The 19,278-nt window shown below is 37.7% G+C and overlaps 3 protein-coding genes and 1 pseudogene across 6 annotated transcripts; 3 read left to right on the top strand and 1 right to left on the bottom strand.

Moving 5' to 3' along the window:
* The first annotated feature begins 6 nt into the window (after positions 1-6).
* LOC110420607 (CHUP1-like protein) lies at positions 7-1,592 on the top strand. Its single transcript, XM_021433984.1, has 2 exons — positions 7-903; positions 999-1,592. The coding sequence occupies exons 1-2, from the start codon at positions 58-60 to the stop codon at positions 1,482-1,484; spliced, it is 1,332 nt and encodes a 443-aa protein (XP_021289659.1). The 5' UTR covers positions 7-57; the 3' UTR covers positions 1,485-1,592.
* A 430-nt stretch (positions 1,593-2,022) lies between these two features.
* On the top strand, positions 2,023-7,191 carry LOC110420254 (FKBP-like peptidyl-prolyl cis-trans isomerase family protein). 3 transcript variants are annotated; one of them, XM_021433501.2, is made up of 10 exons: positions 2,023-2,205; positions 2,312-2,452; positions 2,545-2,600; positions 2,690-2,745; positions 3,173-3,188; positions 4,037-4,111; positions 5,266-5,355; positions 5,736-5,813; positions 6,734-6,774; positions 6,905-7,191. In XM_021433501.2, exons 1-10 carry the CDS (start codon positions 2,127-2,129, stop codon positions 6,930-6,932), a joined length of 660 nt encoding a protein of 219 aa, XP_021289176.1. In that variant the 5' UTR covers positions 2,023-2,126; the 3' UTR covers positions 6,933-7,191. The 3 variants fall into 3 exon arrangements, with proteins under 3 accessions (XP_021289176.1, XP_021289175.1, XP_021289177.1); XM_021433500.2 differs by having other exon boundaries at positions 3,173-3,230; XM_021433502.2 differs by lacking the exon at positions 4,037-4,111 and having other exon boundaries at positions 3,173-3,230.
* Positions 7,192-7,226: 35 nt separating this feature from the next.
* On the top strand, positions 7,227-10,433 carry LOC110420253 (wall-associated receptor kinase-like 20 pseudogene; annotated as a pseudogene). Its single transcript, XR_016351462.1, has 2 exons — positions 7,227-7,324; positions 7,892-10,433. The product of XR_016351462.1 is annotated as a wall-associated receptor kinase-like 20 pseudogene (transcript).
* Positions 10,434-12,517: 2,084 nt separating this feature from the next.
* Positions 12,518-18,582, bottom strand: LOC110420314 (cactus-binding carboxy-terminal, cactin). The gene is made up of 13 exons (XM_021433583.2): positions 18,156-18,582; positions 17,984-18,075; positions 17,581-17,680; positions 17,400-17,471; positions 17,213-17,275; positions 16,992-17,132; positions 14,692-14,787; positions 14,061-14,345; positions 13,835-13,973; positions 13,597-13,739; positions 13,342-13,518; positions 12,970-13,236; positions 12,518-12,857 (listed from the first exon to the last, which is right to left on the bottom strand). The coding sequence occupies exons 1-13, from the start codon at positions 18,471-18,473 to the stop codon at positions 12,738-12,740; spliced, it is 2,013 nt and encodes a 670-aa protein (XP_021289258.1). The 5' UTR covers positions 18,474-18,582; the 3' UTR covers positions 12,518-12,737.
* Positions 18,583-19,278: the final 696 nt, after the last annotated feature.

The following is a 19,278-nucleotide window of genomic DNA, read 5'->3' as shown; positions in this document are numbered from 1 at the left end:
GAAATTGATCAAAGAAAACATTCTAACTCTAAATCGTAACTGATACCTGTCTCTGTCATGGAGAGTTCATCATCAAAAGCTGAAGTAATAAAGCCAGTGCTTCTTAAAGCTGGCATCCCTTTGGCACTCTCTGTGGCTGGTTTTATCTATGCCAGGATCATAGCCAAAAGAAGAATACATCCTGAAGCTTCTTCATTTGAAACCCAGGTAAGTCCCGTTGAAACTGATTCTCAGGAGGAGTTTAGAGGTGAAGGTAGCCTGAATTCCACATCTTCCACTTCTAGAGAAGATGAAGAGAAGCTTGTTGCAAGTACTCATTTTACGAATCTGATTAGAAGTGCAGAAATTCAGGAAATAACTGCTTATGAAGAAGAGATTTTAGGCCTAAGAATGCGAGTTGAAGAACTTCAGAAAAGAGAATGGGAATTAGAGAGGCAGTTTCTTCGTTTTTGTGATCTTAAAGAACAAGAATCTGTGCTTATGGAGCTTAAGAACATGTTGTTGTTAGAGACTTTCTATGTTGAGTTCTTGGATAGAGAAATTTCATCCATGGAGGCTGAGAACAAAAGGGTCAAAAATATAGTTACGGAATATTTAAGAGTTGTTGAGCAGCTTGGGCATTGGAAAACACAGAATGGATTGCTTCAGAGAAAAGCAAAGAGGCTTTTGAGAAAAACAAAAGGCCAAGCCAAAATTATAAGGGAAAAAGATTTGAAGATTGAAGCTAAAGATGCAGAGGTTAAAAGAAATGGTGAAATACAAGAAGGAAGATCCAATGATATTAAGAAACTAGAGGATGAAGTTAGGGAGCTGAAATCTCTCACTGAGCAATTGCAGGAACAGAAAAATGAGCTTTCAAGAAAGTTGGACTTGGCAGAGAATTCACATTCATCAATCTCAAAGGTTTGTTAATTTTACTTTTCGGCACCTAAACTGAACATTTTTATAAAAACAACAGTATATGCAATGTAACTGTGACCACCTTTTTTTATTTGCAGAGTGAGGAAGAGGCGGTAACAATAGAGGAATACAACCAACTTGAAAATGAATATGAACAAGTCCAAAAGGACAGAGCTGCTGAGCTTAAGGAGCTTATTTACTTAAGATGGTGCAACGCATGCTTGAGGTACGAGCTGAAGAGATATCAACTGCTGCAAGACTATATCCAGGAGAATAAAGATCATCTGGAACAAGAAAATGAAGAGGGTGGAGAAATTGTAGGTTTTAGAATAGAACAACAATTAAATGGTCCAGCATTGATGGAGAAAGGTGAGCCCTGCTTAGGTGATACAACCGGTGGTCAAGTTTGCTCCAAAAGGCAGAAGTTGCTTAAAAAATTCAAGAAATGGGTGGAAGGAAGTGAGAAAATTAAGTCAAAGTTGGATGAAAAAGAAAAGCATGAGAGCAAGTGCTTTGGGAGGCATCCTGTTTCTGATGAAGGGGAACATCTTGTTCCTGCAAGGAGATCATGCTCTAGTGTATAAAATTCTCCCCCAAGCCCCCTCCCTTTTCTTTATCCATTTCATATTTTCATGTCAATTAGAAACCCTGCAGTAAGAAGAAAAAAACTGCAGCTGGTAAATTATGTAGAAAATAATTGCTAATTACATAGTTTAAAAGTTAAAGAGTTTTATGAATTCGATACTGTTGTACCTTTGTAATTATTAGTTTAATTTCAGTTCTAATTTTATGTTTCTGAATTCTAATGAACTTAAACAAAAGAAAAAAAAAGAGGTCTACCAAACACCAACCTATTGAAACTTTTTAGGTGGGTATCAGAAGGAAACATCTGGACTTGATTGCAAGAGTATTTTATTAACTTTCACTCCCATGCCCAACATGGATAAAGCAGTGGATTAGTCTTGCTGCTACTTAATAAAAATGGCAAAAACATTGGTCCAATCCAAATAGACTTTTCTGGTGGGACCCTAATTACAGGTCATTCAGTTGACATCCAATTGTACTTGGTTTTATGATTTTTGTTTCCTGGGGGAACTCTTTAAATATGTGGCTGGTATTGACCATGTTATCTCCTCTGTTTCATAGCCAAATGGGAAAAAGTCAGAAAAAACATGGATGAACTTCCCTACTCCCTCAGTTCTTAACTGTCACATAGCCAACTCTCAATGGAACTCTCCCTCTGCCCTTCCCATCAAAACAGCTTAACTCTTCTCCACAAGCCTCTCTTCTCAGTTCCCTTTTCAGGTAAACACTTTGCCTTCCCATGTCTCTCTCTACTTGTCATTCCTTGGATGAGTGTTTTGTTTTATGTCATTTAGCTAAGCTAAGCAGTACTTGATCGAATTTGTAGGGAAGAGACTGCCAAAGAAGAGTTCATTTCTGTTGCCATGTTTCTGCGCATTGTCATCTTCTGATGATACCTCGAAACCAGCAATTCTGTCTTTGCAGCATGAGGGAAGAAGGGCATTGGTTGGTTCTCTCCTCACGGCTGGTTAGAGCATGACATCAATCCCATTTTACGGTTTCTCATTACATCAAACCCATCTCTTTAGTGTTCTATTAACTTTTGTTATGACTGATCAGCTGCTGCAATGTATGTTTGTGATGTGGCTGAGGCAGTTAGCACGAGTCGAAGAGCTGTAAGTATCCTTTCAATTGTATTTTAGTTTTTGGTGGTTTCTAGTCCTTAACAAAGTATAATTTGGGCACTTAATATTGGTTCTTGCAGCTTAGAGGAGCTAAAATTCCTGAGAGTGAATTCACAACTCTTCCCAATGGGCTGAAGTTAGTAAATTTGACTACCTTTCATATTCTGCATTTCTCATCGTTATGCCTCTTTTATTTGTACAATTTTCTATTCCTTTTATTTCATCTTAAACTTGGAAGACACTTTTATATTCTAGATATCATTTTAGAGAAACTGCATCATAAGGCCCATAATCTATGCAATATAATGACAGATATTATATTCTATTTAATGTGCTAGTATCTATTCTTAGAGTGCTGGATTTTGAGAGTTTTGGGTGAGATCGATGGTGAACAACCCGTAGGTGGTTGCTCCTTCTTATATCTTACATTAACGTTTAATATATCATATATTTCTTTGGCTTATAGGAAAAACTGAATAAGAACATGCTGTTGCTGCCTTTCTTCTCTGTTGTTCTACCATTGAAGTGCTTATACCAATTTTAACATTCACTATATTCTCCAGGTACTATGATTTGAAGGTTGGCAGTGGACTTAAGGCTGTTAAGGGATCTCGGGTTGCAGTACGGTTGTGACCTAGTTAGATTTCATTAAAAACTCTTTGCTAGAAACTCTGTGATCTGTTTTCCTTACTTTCAACCAATCTGCATATAGACTATTTGTAATTGAGAGAGGCTCAGAAGCTAATCATATTTCTGAAGTGAGAAATGCTAAATCACTAATGTCCAGTCAATGATGAACTACAATGGCATTGAGTTCACTTTTCTTTCTCCCTCTTTCCTTTCTGTGTGTCTGATTTTGGACATGATGCTCAGTAGAATCAATATATTAGACTTTATATTTCTTAAGTTCTAAAAAAATTCTGAAAATCAAGCCTAAAACATCAAAAAACAAAAGCAATAATCTGAAAGTTAGTTTCCATCACCTAATTTTCAAAGTGAGAATTATTTCCAAGATGACAAAGAGCCATGTTTCTAAGGTCACATATGTACCATCAATAGTCACTGTAGTAATATTAGTATTTGATTAAAGCTAAAGTGCAAGAATGGAGAAGGACAAAATCTCAAATGTACTTGAACATACTATTAGAAAGCATGGTCATAAAGATTTCACTGATTACTTGTGAAACCAAATGTTATTGAAGTGTTCCATCTTCAGTGAAAAAGTAAAATGAAAAAGATTTTTCTTTATACATGCAAGTGACCTTTCATTTATCAAAGATTGCACCTGTTCCCCATTCATAATATCAGGGCTACACCCATTTGAAGTTGTTTTTCACCTCTGACAAATCCAATAATGTTCTATAGTCGTGTTGGTTTATCCCATAAACTCAAAATATAACTAATGCAGTATGGCTCTTTTTTTGTAGGTTCATTATGTTGCTAAATGGAGAGGCATCACATTTATGACTAGCAGACAAGGACTTGGTGTTGGAGGGGGGACAGTAAGATCAAAATAATTCAGTATTTTGTTTAGAAGAAAAGGGATGATCTAGTATTTTAGACATAAGAAAGAAAAAGAAATAATCTTTATGGTATGCGACATGTAGAACGGCAAAACTATTTTGACACCTTATAAAAATCTACTGATAACACCAGACTTCTATTCTGTTCCTCATCCAGGAAGCAACCATTACTAGTTTCCTGGTTCTTCATCTAGAAAGAAAAGGTAAAGTAAGAAACATTCCATAGGCCTTTTCATGTCTTAATAATCACCATGGCTGTAAAATGTGCAGTACAGTTCAAAAATCTAGCTAGGCTGCCTAATTGATAAATAAGCAGAAGCTCAATCTAATCATACGACTTTCAACAAAATGAATGTCCAATCTATAATGGACATCTTTTTTGATGAATGCTATTTACAGTGAAAAATCTTTCAGAGGATTGTCCAAAACAGAAACTAAAACTTGAATCAGCACCCCACATCTTGTTATTATATTAGAAGCTGTAGTAATATTCAATTGAACTGCTTGGAGATTTCATGTGTTCTTGTGGCAAGATTCATCATTTGTAAATGAAATTCATGAGATCTTCCGCCAAAAAATTGAACATAGATTTTTTTCCCAAGTCCTTATGCCGTCAAAGACTTATGGGGTACTAAGTCAGCATGATCCATTCTTTTGATTGGTAACCTCCTGCACAAACTAGGCATTCAGATTTACAAATCCACCCAGAGTTTGAGATTAAACTTCTTGGTATTAAGAGGGTACTTAGTTTGAACAAGGTTAAAATTTTCTTCTTCTAGCACAAACTCTGTATCACATTGAACTTCATTCTGATTCTCCATGTTTCACAGATATCACTCAGAACAAATTTGTTAGCAGGGACATTAATACAGTCTGCACTTGCTATGGCTTCACTGTGACCTCTATTGTATTGATTTTATTCTGTCTGTTTACTCCTGGCATTTATCAGACTGACCATTTCTGGTAGGGTGATGTCAAATAGCAAAGCAGTCTTAGGTTCATATTATGAAAATAGATTGTCTACATACCTTCAATGTGAAGTAGAGACTTTTATCGGTAATGATTTGAGTCTGTTATACTTTTCCTTAAACTTTCCCCTCTTAGACAATTTGGAAATGTTTGAATGAGTGCAGCCTTATGGATTTGATGTTGGCCAGTCTGAAAGGGGAAATGTGCTTAAGGGATTGGATCTTGGTGTTGAAGGAATGTGTGTAGGAGGCCAGGTGAGATCTGTTTTTAGCAAACAATTTCCTCATTGTTTCTTGTAAAGACCATATATGGCATAACTTAGAAGGTAGATCTATTAGCCTCCTAAATCCTGTGGTTTTATCTACATTTCCTGAAATCCTATAAAATGAAGGAATTTTATAAGAAAATTATGATTCCTTCATACTTATACCTTTTAAGATTTCAGGTTCTTTCTGGGCCACAGTATAGCTTGTACAAGCTCTTTTTCCTCCATTAGAGTAGAGCTGTCTTGAGTTGATGCCTGATTGCCTTTTTGTTCACTCTGATATGTATGATTACTGAGCATGAAGTTAGATGCGCATCTTTGCCTTTAAATTGAAAAGACAAATGTTGCTTAACCAATAGTTTATTTCAGCGGCTGCTGATAGTTCCCCCTGAGCTAGCTTATGGAAAAAAGGGAGTCCAGGAAATCCCTCCAAATGCAACAATTGAGGTAATGCGTCCATCATCTGTTTTTAGTTATAAGAGGCTGAGAGTGCATCTATAATTTATCTAGATGTTGTATACTTATATGAAATTCACAAACGTTCAAAGGTACATTCATCCTTTAAAATGGGACATATACCTGAAAAAGGGGCGTTGTTTCATACTTATTATTTGTCAGCAATGAAACAGCCTAGAGTTGCATATCTCTGTCTAACATCTTCCGCCTCATAAGTAGGATTGTGCTAATATTTGATGAATTTGTTGGTTTCCAGTATATTACCACATTAAGCTGGTTCTACTTATCCTTTGTTCCACAGCTGTTCCTTGAGTAATTATATAAGGTTTACCTCTATCTGAGCAAGTTATGTCCAATACCAATAGGGACTTTTTTGTAAGAAAAAAATCAAATTACATATTTCATTCTTTCGAGAGGGTAGGGTATGTGAGGCTTGATGTTTAGTGGGGATAAAAATTTAGAAAGAGGCATATAAATCCATCTGTACCTTCAGAACAAGAAATTTTTATCGCTTCTTTGTTTCTTTTGAGTCTCACAAAAATAACAGAACTTAAATGTCTGTAATAGATTTCTACTGTAATGAGAGTTCCTTCGCCAATTTGGACCTTGTGAAACGATAGAGCAGGCTCCTTCCAAGGTCATAAGTAAATTTTTGATTTCCATGCTATGTGAGTCTATGCATTAATCAGAGAGAAAGAAAAAGTTTCCCAGCCATTCTTTGCCATATTTCTGTTCCTTTACATTATTGATTTACGAAAAATTTAGTCCATAATTTTTGGTTAATCTCATGAATAATATCTATACTTAGTGTATTGTTCATTGTATCTTTTTCATCCCCCAATCCCTATAATACCCTCCCCTTTGTTTCTTTTTCTGCATCTTCACTATTCTGTTACTTCTCTAACCTGCAGTTGGATGTTGAGCTACTGGCTATCAAACAAAGCCCATTTGGGTAAGTAATGGATCCTTAAAAGTGTAACATTGAGCTTACTAGCACACTATATGTGTTTATGGTTATGTATATGTATATGTGTATTTAATTGTCTCTGGCAGTTTGGTTTAGACATTGATTTGTGCTGCAGGACTCCTGTGAAAGTTGTTGAAGGTTAAATCACGTAATCCTGCTGCTTGTAATGTGGATGACTTAAGGCACAGAAGATGACAATTTGGGAAAGTAGAAGACTGCCTCTTGCTCCATCTTTTACAGTGGAGCCAGAGGTGCTTCGTCTCTTTAACTTTAAAAAATAGACCTGTCCACTTTAACTGATTTAGTATCATTGATATTATAGCTTGTTTACAACTTTTATACCTGTTACTTTGGTTATTATGTTCTCAATTTTTATTCTTGCAGAGGTTCTCTTTCTCTGGACTCCTTGCTTCTTATCTTTTGTATAAAATCACTTCTTTTTTTTGTGGATATTAAAAAGTTTCCATGCCAAATCAAATGACCCTGCTTTACATCTTTTCCCTTCTAGAAGTTCAAAAACATGCTATGAAAGAAGGTATTTTAATCACTTCCATCTCTTTTCCCTTGAGGCTGTTGTTCATGTAGCTGCTGTCTGTACTAGTTATTTCTTCATCTTAATATTTTTTTTTTATTTTCTTCAATAAGCTAATTGTGTTGTCCTGTTGAACGGATGGTTTGTTCATAAATCAGCACAAAAACCCCTGCACTCACTAATTACTTGGGTGCTCATAAAATATGATATGTTGTTTGTGGAGTTTGTGCATGCCTTTGGCTGATCCACGTGTATGTTTTTAAGAGATCAACATTGAAAGTTGTAGTGGGAGAGCAAGTAATTATGTTGTGGAATTTAACTTCCATGATTTGTTCGTCTACCCCATTAAAGAAGAGGAAGAAAGTCTGATATCTATAAAAGAGCCATGAAGCCTTCCCCTGGAAAATCTATCCCTATGTAGAGAACATAGCTAGCAATTCCTTCCCTAAGGATGCGATACAGTAGGAATCCACCCATCCTGTAAATGACAAAAGAGGGATGGTTTTTCATATAGATTCTTTCAGCGACTTTTCATAATGATTAATTTACCTACTTTATTCTCCTTCTCAGGCCTTTTTATTAGCCCAGCATCCTTTCTCTTTGCGTTGTAGCCGTTTCAGCTCGTGCCTTTTGTTCATGCACAATGATCTCAACTGAGCTGAACGGAAAACCACTCTTCATTTGCATCTTTATTTTCTGTCTTCTTTTGCTTGGTCATCACTGTTCTTCCCAGAGGACTTGTCCAAGCTGTGGTTCCATGGAGATACCATATCCCTTAAGCACACACCCCAACTGCGGTGACCCAAGCTACTCTCTTCGTTGTGACTCCCAGTCTCAGAAACTTTTCTTTGACGCTTTGAATGGAAGTTCTTACCTTGTTACCAGAATCATGGCTTCATTCCACCGCATGGTTGTTCAACCATCACCATGGCTGCCAGGCAAATGTGTAACTCAAGACATGCCAGTGAGTGAAGGCCTCTGGTTAAACCAAACACTCCCCTTTAACATCACTTCCTCAAACACCATCTTTCTCTTCAACTGTTCACCCCGCCTTTTGGTCTCTCCTCTTAACTGCACTCCTACAAGTCTTTGTCACCGTTATTTGGAGAGCTCTGGACATGTTGAAGCAAAACGAGCACTGCAGTGTGCAAGTGGGCTTGATCCATGCTGCACTTTCACTGCAGGTGGGATGCCTTCAGCATACAAAATACGGCTTCACAGTTCAGGTTGTCAAGGTTTCAGAAGCATCCTTCATTTGGATCCAGAAAAGCCTGCAAATGAATGGGAAGAGGGGTTGGAAATTCAGTGGGCTCCTCCGCCTGAGCCTGTCTGTCAAAGCCAACCTGATTGCTCTGGGGCTTCCAAGTGTTTACCTGCTGGTGCAAAAGGCCTCTCTCGCTGCCTTTGCAATAAGGGCTACAACTGGGACCCCGTGCTTGGAACTTGCTTGAGAAAGAAGAGAAACAATAGAGCTGGCGTCGGCTTAAAGGTCTCCGTAGGAGTAATCTCCTTTTTCACACTAGCTCTGGCAACTGCTGCAATTACTTACAGAAAGTCCTGGAGAAATTCTAACCAGGCGAAGCTCATGAAGGTAAGAGAAGACATGTTGAGATCAAGCAATGGTGGCAAACCAGCAAAGATGTTTCGCTTGAAAGAGGTGAAAAAAGCAACAAACGGTTTTTCTAGGGACAGGGTTCTAGGGAGCGGTGGATTTGGGGAAGTCTACAAAGGTGAGCTTCCGGATGGGACTGTTGTGGCAGTTAAGTCGGCTAAAGTTGGGAACATCAAAAGCACCGAGCAGGTACTGAACGAAGTTGGGATTCTTTCTCAAGTCAATCACAAGAACTTGGTCAGACTCTTAGGTTGTTGCGTGGAAGCTGAACAGCCATTGATGATCTACGAGTATATTTCAAACGGGACCCTATATGATCATTTACATGGGAAGTATTCCACTTTTCTGGACTGGAAAACAAGGCTGAAAATCGCTTTACAAACGGCTGAAGCACTGGCCTATCTACATTCTGCAGCACACACCCCCATTTACCATAGGGATGTCAAATCAACCAATATACTTTTAGATGATGACTTCAATGCAAAAGTTTCAGATTTCGGGCTTTCCAGATTGGCCAGCCCAGGCCTGAGCCATGTCTCAACCTGTGCCCAGGGAACCCTTGGGTACTTGGATCCTGAGTACTATCGCAACTACCAGTTGACCGATAAAAGTGATGTTTACAGTTATGGAGTGGTGCTGCTAGAGTTACTGACTTCTCAAAGGGCCATTGACTTCTCAAGAGATCAGGATGATGTCAATCTAGCCATTTATGTTAGCCAACGTGCCAGTGATGGTGCAATCATGGAAGTTATGGATCAGCGGCTACTTGGCAAGGAGCCCTCAGTCAATATGCTGAAGAGTGTCAAAATGTTCTCAGAGCTTGCATTTGTCTGTCTGGGAGAGAAGAAGGCAGATAGACCTGGCATGAAGGCTGTCGTCCAAAATCTCCAGTGCATAATTCAAATTATAGATCAGGAAAATGTCGATGAAGAGGTTAGCGTTGAGATTATGTAAACAAACCGTGTTGGTGTTTTCTGAGTTTATGGCTTGAAATATGCTGTCATGGATGTCTATAATATCTGAATAGTCACCCATATTACAAAGGAAAAGACTGGTTTTAGGGGAATGGAGTATGCACAAAATGATGCTGAGAAGGACATTGGTCTTGAATAGTGCACACAAGCAAAAGTGGATTCCAAGCATGGATTTGAGTGGATGGAAAGACATAAAAGAAAAGATTGGGATCAGATTCTTGCTTTTGTGTAGAAAGTATTTGGATGATCCGAAGGACTAGGGACTTTGACATATGGGCAACTGGGAATCTGTTAGGATTTAGTAATTAAGAATTTGTGTGTGGACAAATAGCAGACAAGCTTTTCGAATTGGGGAAAGCATTTGCCTATAAAGTTTCAATGAATGTTGTAGGCTTGTCATACGAGGAAAGCACTACCTAAGAGTTCACTGCTTTTCCAATATCATATGTAATATGTGCTCTCTCTCTCTCAACGTACATGGAAGTGTTTGATGTAAATCTATGTCAAAATGCATATCTAACGTAGCTTCTATTGCTTCCCTCCCCCGCTAATCTTAGTGGAATGGAGTTCTGTCTTCAACTTTGCCAAACTAGTTTTAATAACATGAAGCAAAAGCAATTTCCTTTGCTGGAAAATTTTGGAACGTTGTTTCCCAGACAACAGCTATTGATATATCACGGCTACTAGCATATTTAAGTATGTGATTTTCTATCCAACCAAACACCAACCCCGACTCAATAACCAGTTTACACTTGAGACATACAGGTGTTCAAGAAATGGTGAAAATGGCTTAACATTTATATGGATGGCACAGGCTAATTTTGTCTTCTGACCTCGGCTGCTATGCTAGTTAGGGACAACTCAGTACTTGTAAATCTGCTGCTCTTGTATAGATGAAGGCAATGAACATGTTCTAGAATCACACAAGTCAAAAGTAGGCAAGATGTGGTCCACATTTTCGACCAGACGCTTAATTTCCAAGGACTATTTACTTTTATTTTTCTTTTACTGACGATGCGAGCTGCCTTGTATAACCCAATTATTGTTTCCTCAGGTCTTTCCATTTCATAATAAAGGAGTAATTAGTTCAAATTAATTATCATTTTAGTATCTAACCTAATCGTTCAATTTTATCGATATATTATGAAAAAAGATTCAATTCTCAAATTTCACAAAAAATAATTATTTTATTATTAAAAAATTTATTTAATAAGCAGCATTCGAATTCAGTTTTAAACATAAAAAATATGCAATCAAGTAAATTTAAATAAAAAAAAATCACACCTATCAATTATAGAAAATATATAAATACTTGAACTATGCATGTTCTATACATCGATAGCACAAACCAATTCTAGTATTATTATTATTTTTTAACAGGATCATATTTCACATGCCATACCGTGAAGAAGTGCGATTGGTTATTGACCCTTTTGCCTTTGGCGTTCTTGGGTGGTATGATTAGTAAGGACAAATGGGATTATGGGACAAAGCATCCTTCACCCGAAAGAGCATATTGGACAGGGTACGCCATGTTTTTTCTTCCCTTGGTTCAATAGAACATGGACACCCGGAAAGGCTTATGAAGATGCGAATAAAGATAGAAGGTTACTTTTTTTTCGAGAATGGGGTTAGTCAAGAGCAATACAATTTGCTCCCTATGGTGTTTGTTTGTGATGTTCCTATATTTTCCACTGCTTCCTGGGTGTGGCAATTTGCAATCATGCTTAATTAAGTTTTAATTTCATTACCACTTTTGAAAGTGTTATTTAAATGCCTTCCAGTCAACTTAATATAATAGCTACAACTGTTCAGCGAAGTGTCTTTCACAATTATTATTGATTTCCAGCAAAGCCAAGTCAACCAAAGCCCTTTGCTAATTGGCCAAAACACTTGGAAATTTGTTGAAAAAGCACTATTCTTTTTAGCATCAGTCTGTTTGATTTACCCTTAAATTATTACCAAGAAGCAAAGCATTACATGTAATTATCAAAGTTGATGACACAAAGGCAAGACATAAGCATGACATCCTTGTCCATTGAGTGTAACTAATAGCCACCAAATGCTTTTAATATTAAAATCTCTTCGGAGATTTGTTTCGTGAAGTATTGAGTAGTTTAGTGGGAGGAGAATTGGGGGATCTTTACTTAATAAGGAAGGCCCCAACATAAGTACTCATGATTTCTCCTTCTTTGGTTTTATAATGGGATTTGTCTTCCATTCAATTCCCACATAAACGGGCCCAACGCCAATGATGTGGCGATGCACATCCATGTCTCCACATTTTCTAATGACAAAAAAGGCAATGAGTCGTAAATAAAAACTACCATGTAATGTAATTGTCGGCATCCGCCAATATGAACATTTCTATGTATCAATAGCCTAGTTATCCTGCAAAAATACAAGGAAAATAACCTGATCAAAACCAAGGGGGTAAGATATGATTGTTTGACAGAATGGGAACACATCTTCCAGGGACTGTGGTATTGTTAGGTTGATTATTCAAACATGTTTGAGAGACAAGCAACTACAATATAACAGTCCCATTTCAATATCCGATACCAACAAGAGCATGAGTTATCACTTCAATGTTTCAGAGTGAGTGGTATCTGAGGGCAGAGGCCAATGGAAATATATTACTCACAAACTGAAAGTGATGAAAAGAGGAAAAATCCAGCTCACTATGGGGGGAAAATGAGAATACTTACTATTCACATAGTTCTATTTTTTTAGCAATAGAACAAAATCTGTTACATGAACTACTATAATGGTTATCTAGGGTTAGGCAGTTAAACAATTTCAAAAGCCGAAGTTGCAAAAAAGCCACATATCACCTACGGTAGCGATAGCGCTTGAAGTTAAAATATACGTGCAAAATTCCACGTTCAAATGTGCATTTAAATCCCTTCTTATGAGAATACTCCCACTCTTTGTTAACAATCCGGAAAGCCTGTGGAACAATTGCAAATGAGTTAGTAATTTACTTGCGAAAAACATCTTGAATAACATTTACAGATGGATCAGTGGTTTGGTCATGATAAGGCTAATCGAAGTGAACTTACAATGTCCTCGTAGGGTGGCCCAGCATGGAACCTTATGATGCAAGTCTCCGTACTATTTCCATCCTTCTCGATAGTAAATGCAGGAGCCTTGGTCTTGTCGACAAGGTCTGGGTAGAAGATATTAAACTTATATCCTTGCACGATTTTAGGAGGTGGATTGTCATGATCATAATGGGTCTGGTTGTACTTGTTCCATTCATATCCAGTGTGAACGCGGTTGAAATATTTTGGTTTTCTAGGTCGGTATTTGTCATGCCACCAATACACCTGTACCAATGCATATATTAGTTGACTTCAAAACATTAAAATAGAGTGGCCAACTGCCAATTCCCAATTTTATTTCAACAAAAAAGGGGTGAGTAGTTAAAGCACCTGTGAGTCCAAGTTTACTTCAGCAGCAGAGCCAAATACTGCATCTCCCTCCTCCAGTGCTCCCATAGCTTTCATGGCTTTTAGCTCAAAGTTATCTTCTGAAGGGGTAGGTTTTGCTGCCATAGCTTCTTGCATCCGTCTTTGCTGCTCCTCTAACACAGCCATACGCTTCCTTTCCTGTTAACATAAAATATGGTCAACCATAAATACTCCTGCTTGCATGCTCATTAAGAGGCAATAAAGATATTGAGTTACCAGTATAGCCCTGTCCTCTTCAGGGTCAATAGCTTCTTCATTTTCATCACCATGCAACAGTTCTGGTGAAAATGATCCAGCCTCTTCTTCCACCTCATGTGTCTCTTCTTGTAGTATGGGTTCAGGAGAATATGTTTCAGCATCTATAGAGGAAAGAAAAATTAACTAACTGTCCTACATTCAGAAAATCTAAAGATGAAACCATTATATCCCATTGAGTCCTTGACTAAGCACCTACCTTTCACATCATGATCACTATCCTCCTCTCCAGATCTTAGACCATGATGAGATTCCAGTCTATCTTCACCTTCTGAAGGTTGCTCAAGGCGTTGTAAATGTTTACGCAGCATTTTAGCATGTATTTCCTTCAAACAGGCCTGTTAAAACATAAACTTGCATGTAAGCCCCAGAGAAACATCATGAACATAATAAGAACACCATGAAGAATAACTAAACAGAAGTACCTTTGCTTTGAAAATATGAAGACGTTTAAGAACAGCCTCCCAATACTCAACAACCTTTGCCGTGCCAGTACGCATCTGTGACTCAATCTGGGATTGTAATGCCTCCAGCTCATGATGGGTCTTCCCTTCCAAGAGATTCTTGACATCTGCTTCAATACTAGAATGCAGACCTCTTTCTTCTGCCAGCAACTCTGCTGGAGGTTCCTCCCCACGCACCCTAGCTCGATCAAGCGCATCCTTCTTCTGGGCTTCAGCTAACTCCCAATCACATACCACCATAAGCGCCTATGGAATTACACATACCAAGATTTTGTCAAGTCACTTCTATAAAGAAAATGCATTATAAAAAAGACAGAAAAGGGCGCATACATGAGAGCAATACAGACAAAGAAAAAATATTCTAAGGGAGGTGCTTTACTACTCTCGGTTCATCAAACCTGCAATTTTCTTCTATCCGGGGCTGTTATGTTTTACAAGTTCGAGGGAGCATGGAGGATGGAAATTTCAAATAAGTAAAATTAAAATAATAAATTGGCTGAAAAAATCTTCATGATAGACACACATAAAGGGAATGATATCCAAAAAGAGTTGGCTCTGTACAAAGCATGAATAAAGAGGAAAGGGACAATACCTCCCAGTACTCTATGTGTGTTGGAGTTGCCCTGTCCAAATCAAGATGCATTTTGATGTCATCACGAAGCTCTTCCATCTCTTTGACTGTCAAGCCCTGAATCAGACACATCAATACCAAGGTCAATGACAGTCACAAATAAAACTACTGAATGTACAAAAACAGTTTATAATCAGAATACAGCAGTCAACTATAGTTGCATAAATGTGTTGGTCGACAAGAATGCCATGGATCCGGACTGTTTCTTACAGGACATCAATAGCAGGAGGTTATTGCCATTATGGAAAAACATTATTTCCCCGCTTTTCCCCTCCATCTTTCATTTTATGCACGTGGTTCCTAACTTTGCCTTTATTGCTGGAAATGAGGAAAGAATAAAATTTTGGGAGGATGAATGGATCGAAGGACTTAAACTCAAAGACACTTTTCCCCATATCTTTGCTCTTGCCTCTAATAAGAAGGGAAAGTAAAAGACTATGGACTCTGGGAAGGAGAGAAATGGATGTGGAGGGTGAAGCTTAGGAGACATCCTTTCAGATGGGAGAGGGGTCAACATAGTGACTTCTTAAGAACCATTGAAGAGTACCATCTTAACAGAGACTTGAAAGATGAGTTGGCATGGAAAGATCAGCCTAGTGCGGTTTACACTCCCACAGCTTACTGTAGAAAGGTGTTGAGTGCTGGATCAGGAAATGAGACCACACTGTGAAAATGGGAGACAGCTGCTCACAAAGTGGAGGCATTCATGTGGCAACTCATGCATGGAAGGACTGCTGTAAAGGCTGAGCTTCTGCGAAGGGGTCTTTTGAGTGAAAATAATGCCTTATGCAGCCTTTGCAAAAACAACATCGAAACAGTTGATCATCTGTTTGTCAATTGTGACAAAGTCTGGATCATTTGGTACTCATGGTGTAGACAATGGGGTGTTGCATGGGTTATGCCAAGAGGTATAAAAAAGTTGGTTGTGATAAGGAATGAAACATGTCTCAACAATGGAGATAAAAGAATAGGGGTGCTGACCCCTTTTGCTATTTCCTGGACCATATGGCTGTATTGAAATGATGTTGTTTTTCAGAACTCATGCTGGAATAGCAAACAGGTATGGGACGTCATTCACCTGAGAATTGCAACATAGGCAAATGCCAACTGGCCCAATCAACATGGATCGATTTTGGATGTGTACAGACATCCAAACAGCCATGCTATTCAAAACACAGATACCAATAGGACAGAAACTTAAATTCAATGTTGCCGGGGCAGCCAATGGCAGCCCAGGGGAAGCAGGTATTGGTGGTATGCTAAGGAGTGAGTTTGGTGTGGAGCTGGCCAGATTTTAAAAAATATAGGTATTGGGGACTCTACCCTTGCTGAAATACTTGCAATAGGTGAAGCTTTTATAATATTTGCCACATCGGTCTAGGTTGGAAATTCTTCATCGAAAGTGATTCTCTTGATGCCATGAAGATGGTTAAAATTCCAAATGATGCCCCATTGAGACTTAAAAAATGGATTTTACATATTGAGAGTTTGAAGAAGATGGTTGGGGATTGGGAAATTTGTTATGTTTTAAGGGAAGGATATAAAGCAGCTGATAAATTGGCTAAGGGAGCAATTTGAAGGGTCCTTGACCTGATGGAAACCAGTGATGACTTAGAACATGGGCTGGCAATTGATATTGAGTAGGGTCCCATGGCCTTCCTTCCTATGTTGCAATCTCTGTTTTGGCCTTATATGGTGCGGTACTTCTGATTTAGATTTATCCGAACTGCTGTCTGCTGTGTGGATCCAAAAGACTTTCTATTTGTGAATGTACATAACTGTGGGGTTTTGTTGCTTGATGTGTTTATTCGTTGCTATGGGATCTTCTTGAGAAGGAATTTCTTGTTTCAATGGGCAGTGGGTTTGATCCTATAGGCAACCAGCGGCTTGCTTTGTGTCTGTTTTTGCAGTCTTTTTGGATTTTGTAAGCTGTAAAGAGCTGTTTCACTACCTAAGTGGTAGACTTTTGTAAAGTCATAGTGAAATGATAATTTTCTGCCCTTCGAAAAAAAAAAAAAAACTATAGTTGCATAAATACTAAGGGTCACTAACCAATTATGGTTCCATTGAAGTGAGGAACTAGAAACAACACATAACTATACTCTAGTAATTACGAGCCAATTAAAGAGAACTCCCATAGTCTAACTATATTGAGTAAACTGATCTTCGGTAAAAGAATCTTTAAATCGCTAACTTAAAAGTCAAAGGTATGAGAAAGTGTCAACTCAAAGAAAAACAGCATTGGAGGGAGATATATTTACCTTAAAAACCATGTATGGTTCATTTAGCTCTATATCCATATCATCTGAGCCATTAAGGTGCTTGGACAAAACATCAATAGGCTTCATACGGCCTTCACGCAATCTAATCTCTGATCTGACTTTGCTTTGATCGAAATGAAACTGTAGATAGCACATGTTACTAACCAACAAACTTTAGATGGAAGAGAAAAAATAGTATCAACAACAACTCAGAACCATACCTCCTCCTCTTTCTTCTCCCAATCTTGGAACTCAGCTCGAGCACGTTCTCTAGCTAACAAAGCCTATAGGAAGACACACAGGTAGCACACCAAAAGACATTTAATATCAACAAAGAAAAAGAAGCAAGAGTTTAATGCTTCAATAGGTAGCAACTACTTCCATACTTTCCAAGGAACCAAACTTTACCATTTCTTCCTCATGTTGTGCTTTCTCAAGTGCCCTTTCCTCTCTTCTTTTTTTAACCTTTTCAATCTCAGCCTACAACATGAATTTTAATAAGAATTGATGAAAACATAGATCTGATGTCTCAAGCACATGTCAATACGTTAAATATTGCACAAAATAATCTTAACCTATTCCATCTTACCATTCTTTCTTTCTGTCTCTTCTTCTCAGCTTTCACTGAAAAAGTGTCCAATGGTACTCCTTGGGCAACATCACGCTCAATTTTCTTCCGCCACACAAATCTATAAACCACATAAAATCCCATTTATATTCAATATAAGCAACGCAATAAAAAAATCATGCCTACAATTCTCTTACTAGTTTAGTGAAGTATGCAGTTTCAAAGACTTTAAATTTAATACACACAAGTGCCTGATCCGTGGTACAGTAAGAAGTACTTCACTTGTGCCAATTAGCAAATCTTTATAATAAGCAAATTTTGAAATTTTTATGGATTGCCCGGGTTCTAACACTATAAATTTTCACTACTAATAATAATACGTAATTCATAAATATAATAAAACTTGGAGGGGAAAAAGCCTTACTTTTCGTTGAGATTGGAATCACCAAAAGGATTTGAATCATTTGAATAACCCGACACTGTTTGCGCTTTCAATTTCTTCGCAGCTCGCATTGCCTAATTAAATTGATCAATTATTAAATCATCAAAAAATTCAAAATTTCCGACCAAAATATTAATTGAAAGAAAAAAAAAACCTTCTTTTGAGCTTTCTTGGCCATATACTCAGCGATTTCCTCTTCCGTGATGTTTCTAGAAGACCTCCTCTTCTTACTACGGCCTCGATCGCTTCCATCGCTGTCCTCACCGGAAAAATCATCGTCGGGGTCACGGTCGCGACGGCTTCGGCTATGGCTATGACGGCTGCTTTTGCTTTTACTGCGACGACTTCGATCCCTGCTACGTTTGCCGGAGCTTTTGTCAGGGGAAGAGTCTCGTCTGTCGGTCTCCTCTGACTCGGACTCCGAAGCGGAATCGTCGTCGGATCTTCTTTTGCTTCGACTGCTTCTGGCCATAGTTTAGGGAAGGATAGGGTTTTTGATTTTGCCGACCAACGCTCAAAAATAAAATTTGGATCCCCGCCAGCGGTACGGGTTTAACGGACGTTTTTTTTGGATTATTTATTTCCATCCGATTTAAACATTTGATTAAGTTCAAAGTATCCGCAAGGTCTTGTTTAATTTAGTTTCTTTACTTAAAATTTAGTTAATTTAATTATAATATGAATAAACCCATCAATTGACTATTAATAATGTTAAGATAGTGCTAACTTGGCAGGTACATGGCACTATTGAAAAAATTTACTGAGCAAAAAAAACTGATCATGTGATTTTTTTCTTTTTCTTCCCTTTATCTAAAACTTCGTGAATAGATAAACGGACAAAAAGTGTTTTATAAACACACATTTGTAATCTCATACTATTCATAAACAATTTAAATACAAAGTTTATGAAACATGATATTTAAACGCATTTAAAATAGCATTTTCTTATAGAATCAAGTTTAGATAAGCTTTTGAAACCTTTTTTCCTTTGAAAACCATTCAAACAAATCAAGATAAACAATTCCATAACTCATTTATCGATAAATGATGATTTGAAATAGAATATTTCTTATTACATTTGGTCTGCTACCTATCGATAAATGTTCTACATGTATCGATAGTTAGTCTTGAGAATTTTGCTTTCAAGGTAAAATTCTGTATTTTTGCCATTCCTGATCCCTATACCTCTTGGGACTCTCTCTAAGGCTTAATTCACTTCATTAAGCTCATTCTCATACCAACATAGAGTGTAAATTATAATCAATACTCAAATGAAT

The sequence above is a fragment of the Theobroma umbraticum genome, unplaced genomic scaffold (genome assembly GCF_002168275.2).
Source record: "Theobroma umbraticum cultivar Fairchild unplaced genomic scaffold, ASM216827v3 scaffold_86.0, whole genome shotgun sequence".
NCBI lineage: Eukaryota > Viridiplantae > Streptophyta > Magnoliopsida > Malvales > Malvaceae > Theobroma > Theobroma umbraticum.
Note: the sequence above shows the minus strand (reverse complement) of the source record. Positions and strands in the feature narration are given on the sequence as shown.

Coding starts and splice junctions, on each gene's coding strand:
- LOC110420607 (XM_021433984.1), top strand. CDS start 58: ATGGAGAGTTCATCATCAAAAGCTGAAGTAATAAAGCCAGTGCTTCTT. Junction 904..998: donor CACATTCATCAATCTCAAAG/GTTTGTTAATTT, acceptor TTTTATTTGCAG/AGTGAGGAAGAGGCGGTAAC.
- LOC110420254 (XM_021433500.2), top strand. CDS start 2,127: ATGGAACTCTCCCTCTGCCCTTCCCATCAAAACAGCTTAACTCTTCTC. Junction 2,601..2,689: donor TTAGCACGAGTCGAAGAGCT/GTAAGTATCCTT, acceptor TGGTTCTTGCAG/CTTAGAGGAGCTAAAATTCC. Junction 6,775..6,904: donor ATCAAACAAAGCCCATTTGG/GTAAGTAATGGA, acceptor TTTGTGCTGCAG/GACTCCTGTGAAAGTTGTTG.
- LOC110420314 (XM_021433583.2), bottom strand. CDS start 18,473: ATGGCCAGAAGCAGTCGAAGCAAAAGAAGATCCGACGACGATTCCGCT. Junction 18,076..18,155: donor CCAAGAAAGCTCAAAAGAAG/GTTTTTTTTTTC, acceptor CAATTTAATTAG/GCAATGCGAGCTGCGAAGAA. Junction 17,133..17,212: donor GGGAGAAGAAAGAGGAGGAG/GTATGGTTCTGA, acceptor TGCTATCTACAG/TTTCATTTCGATCAAAGCAA.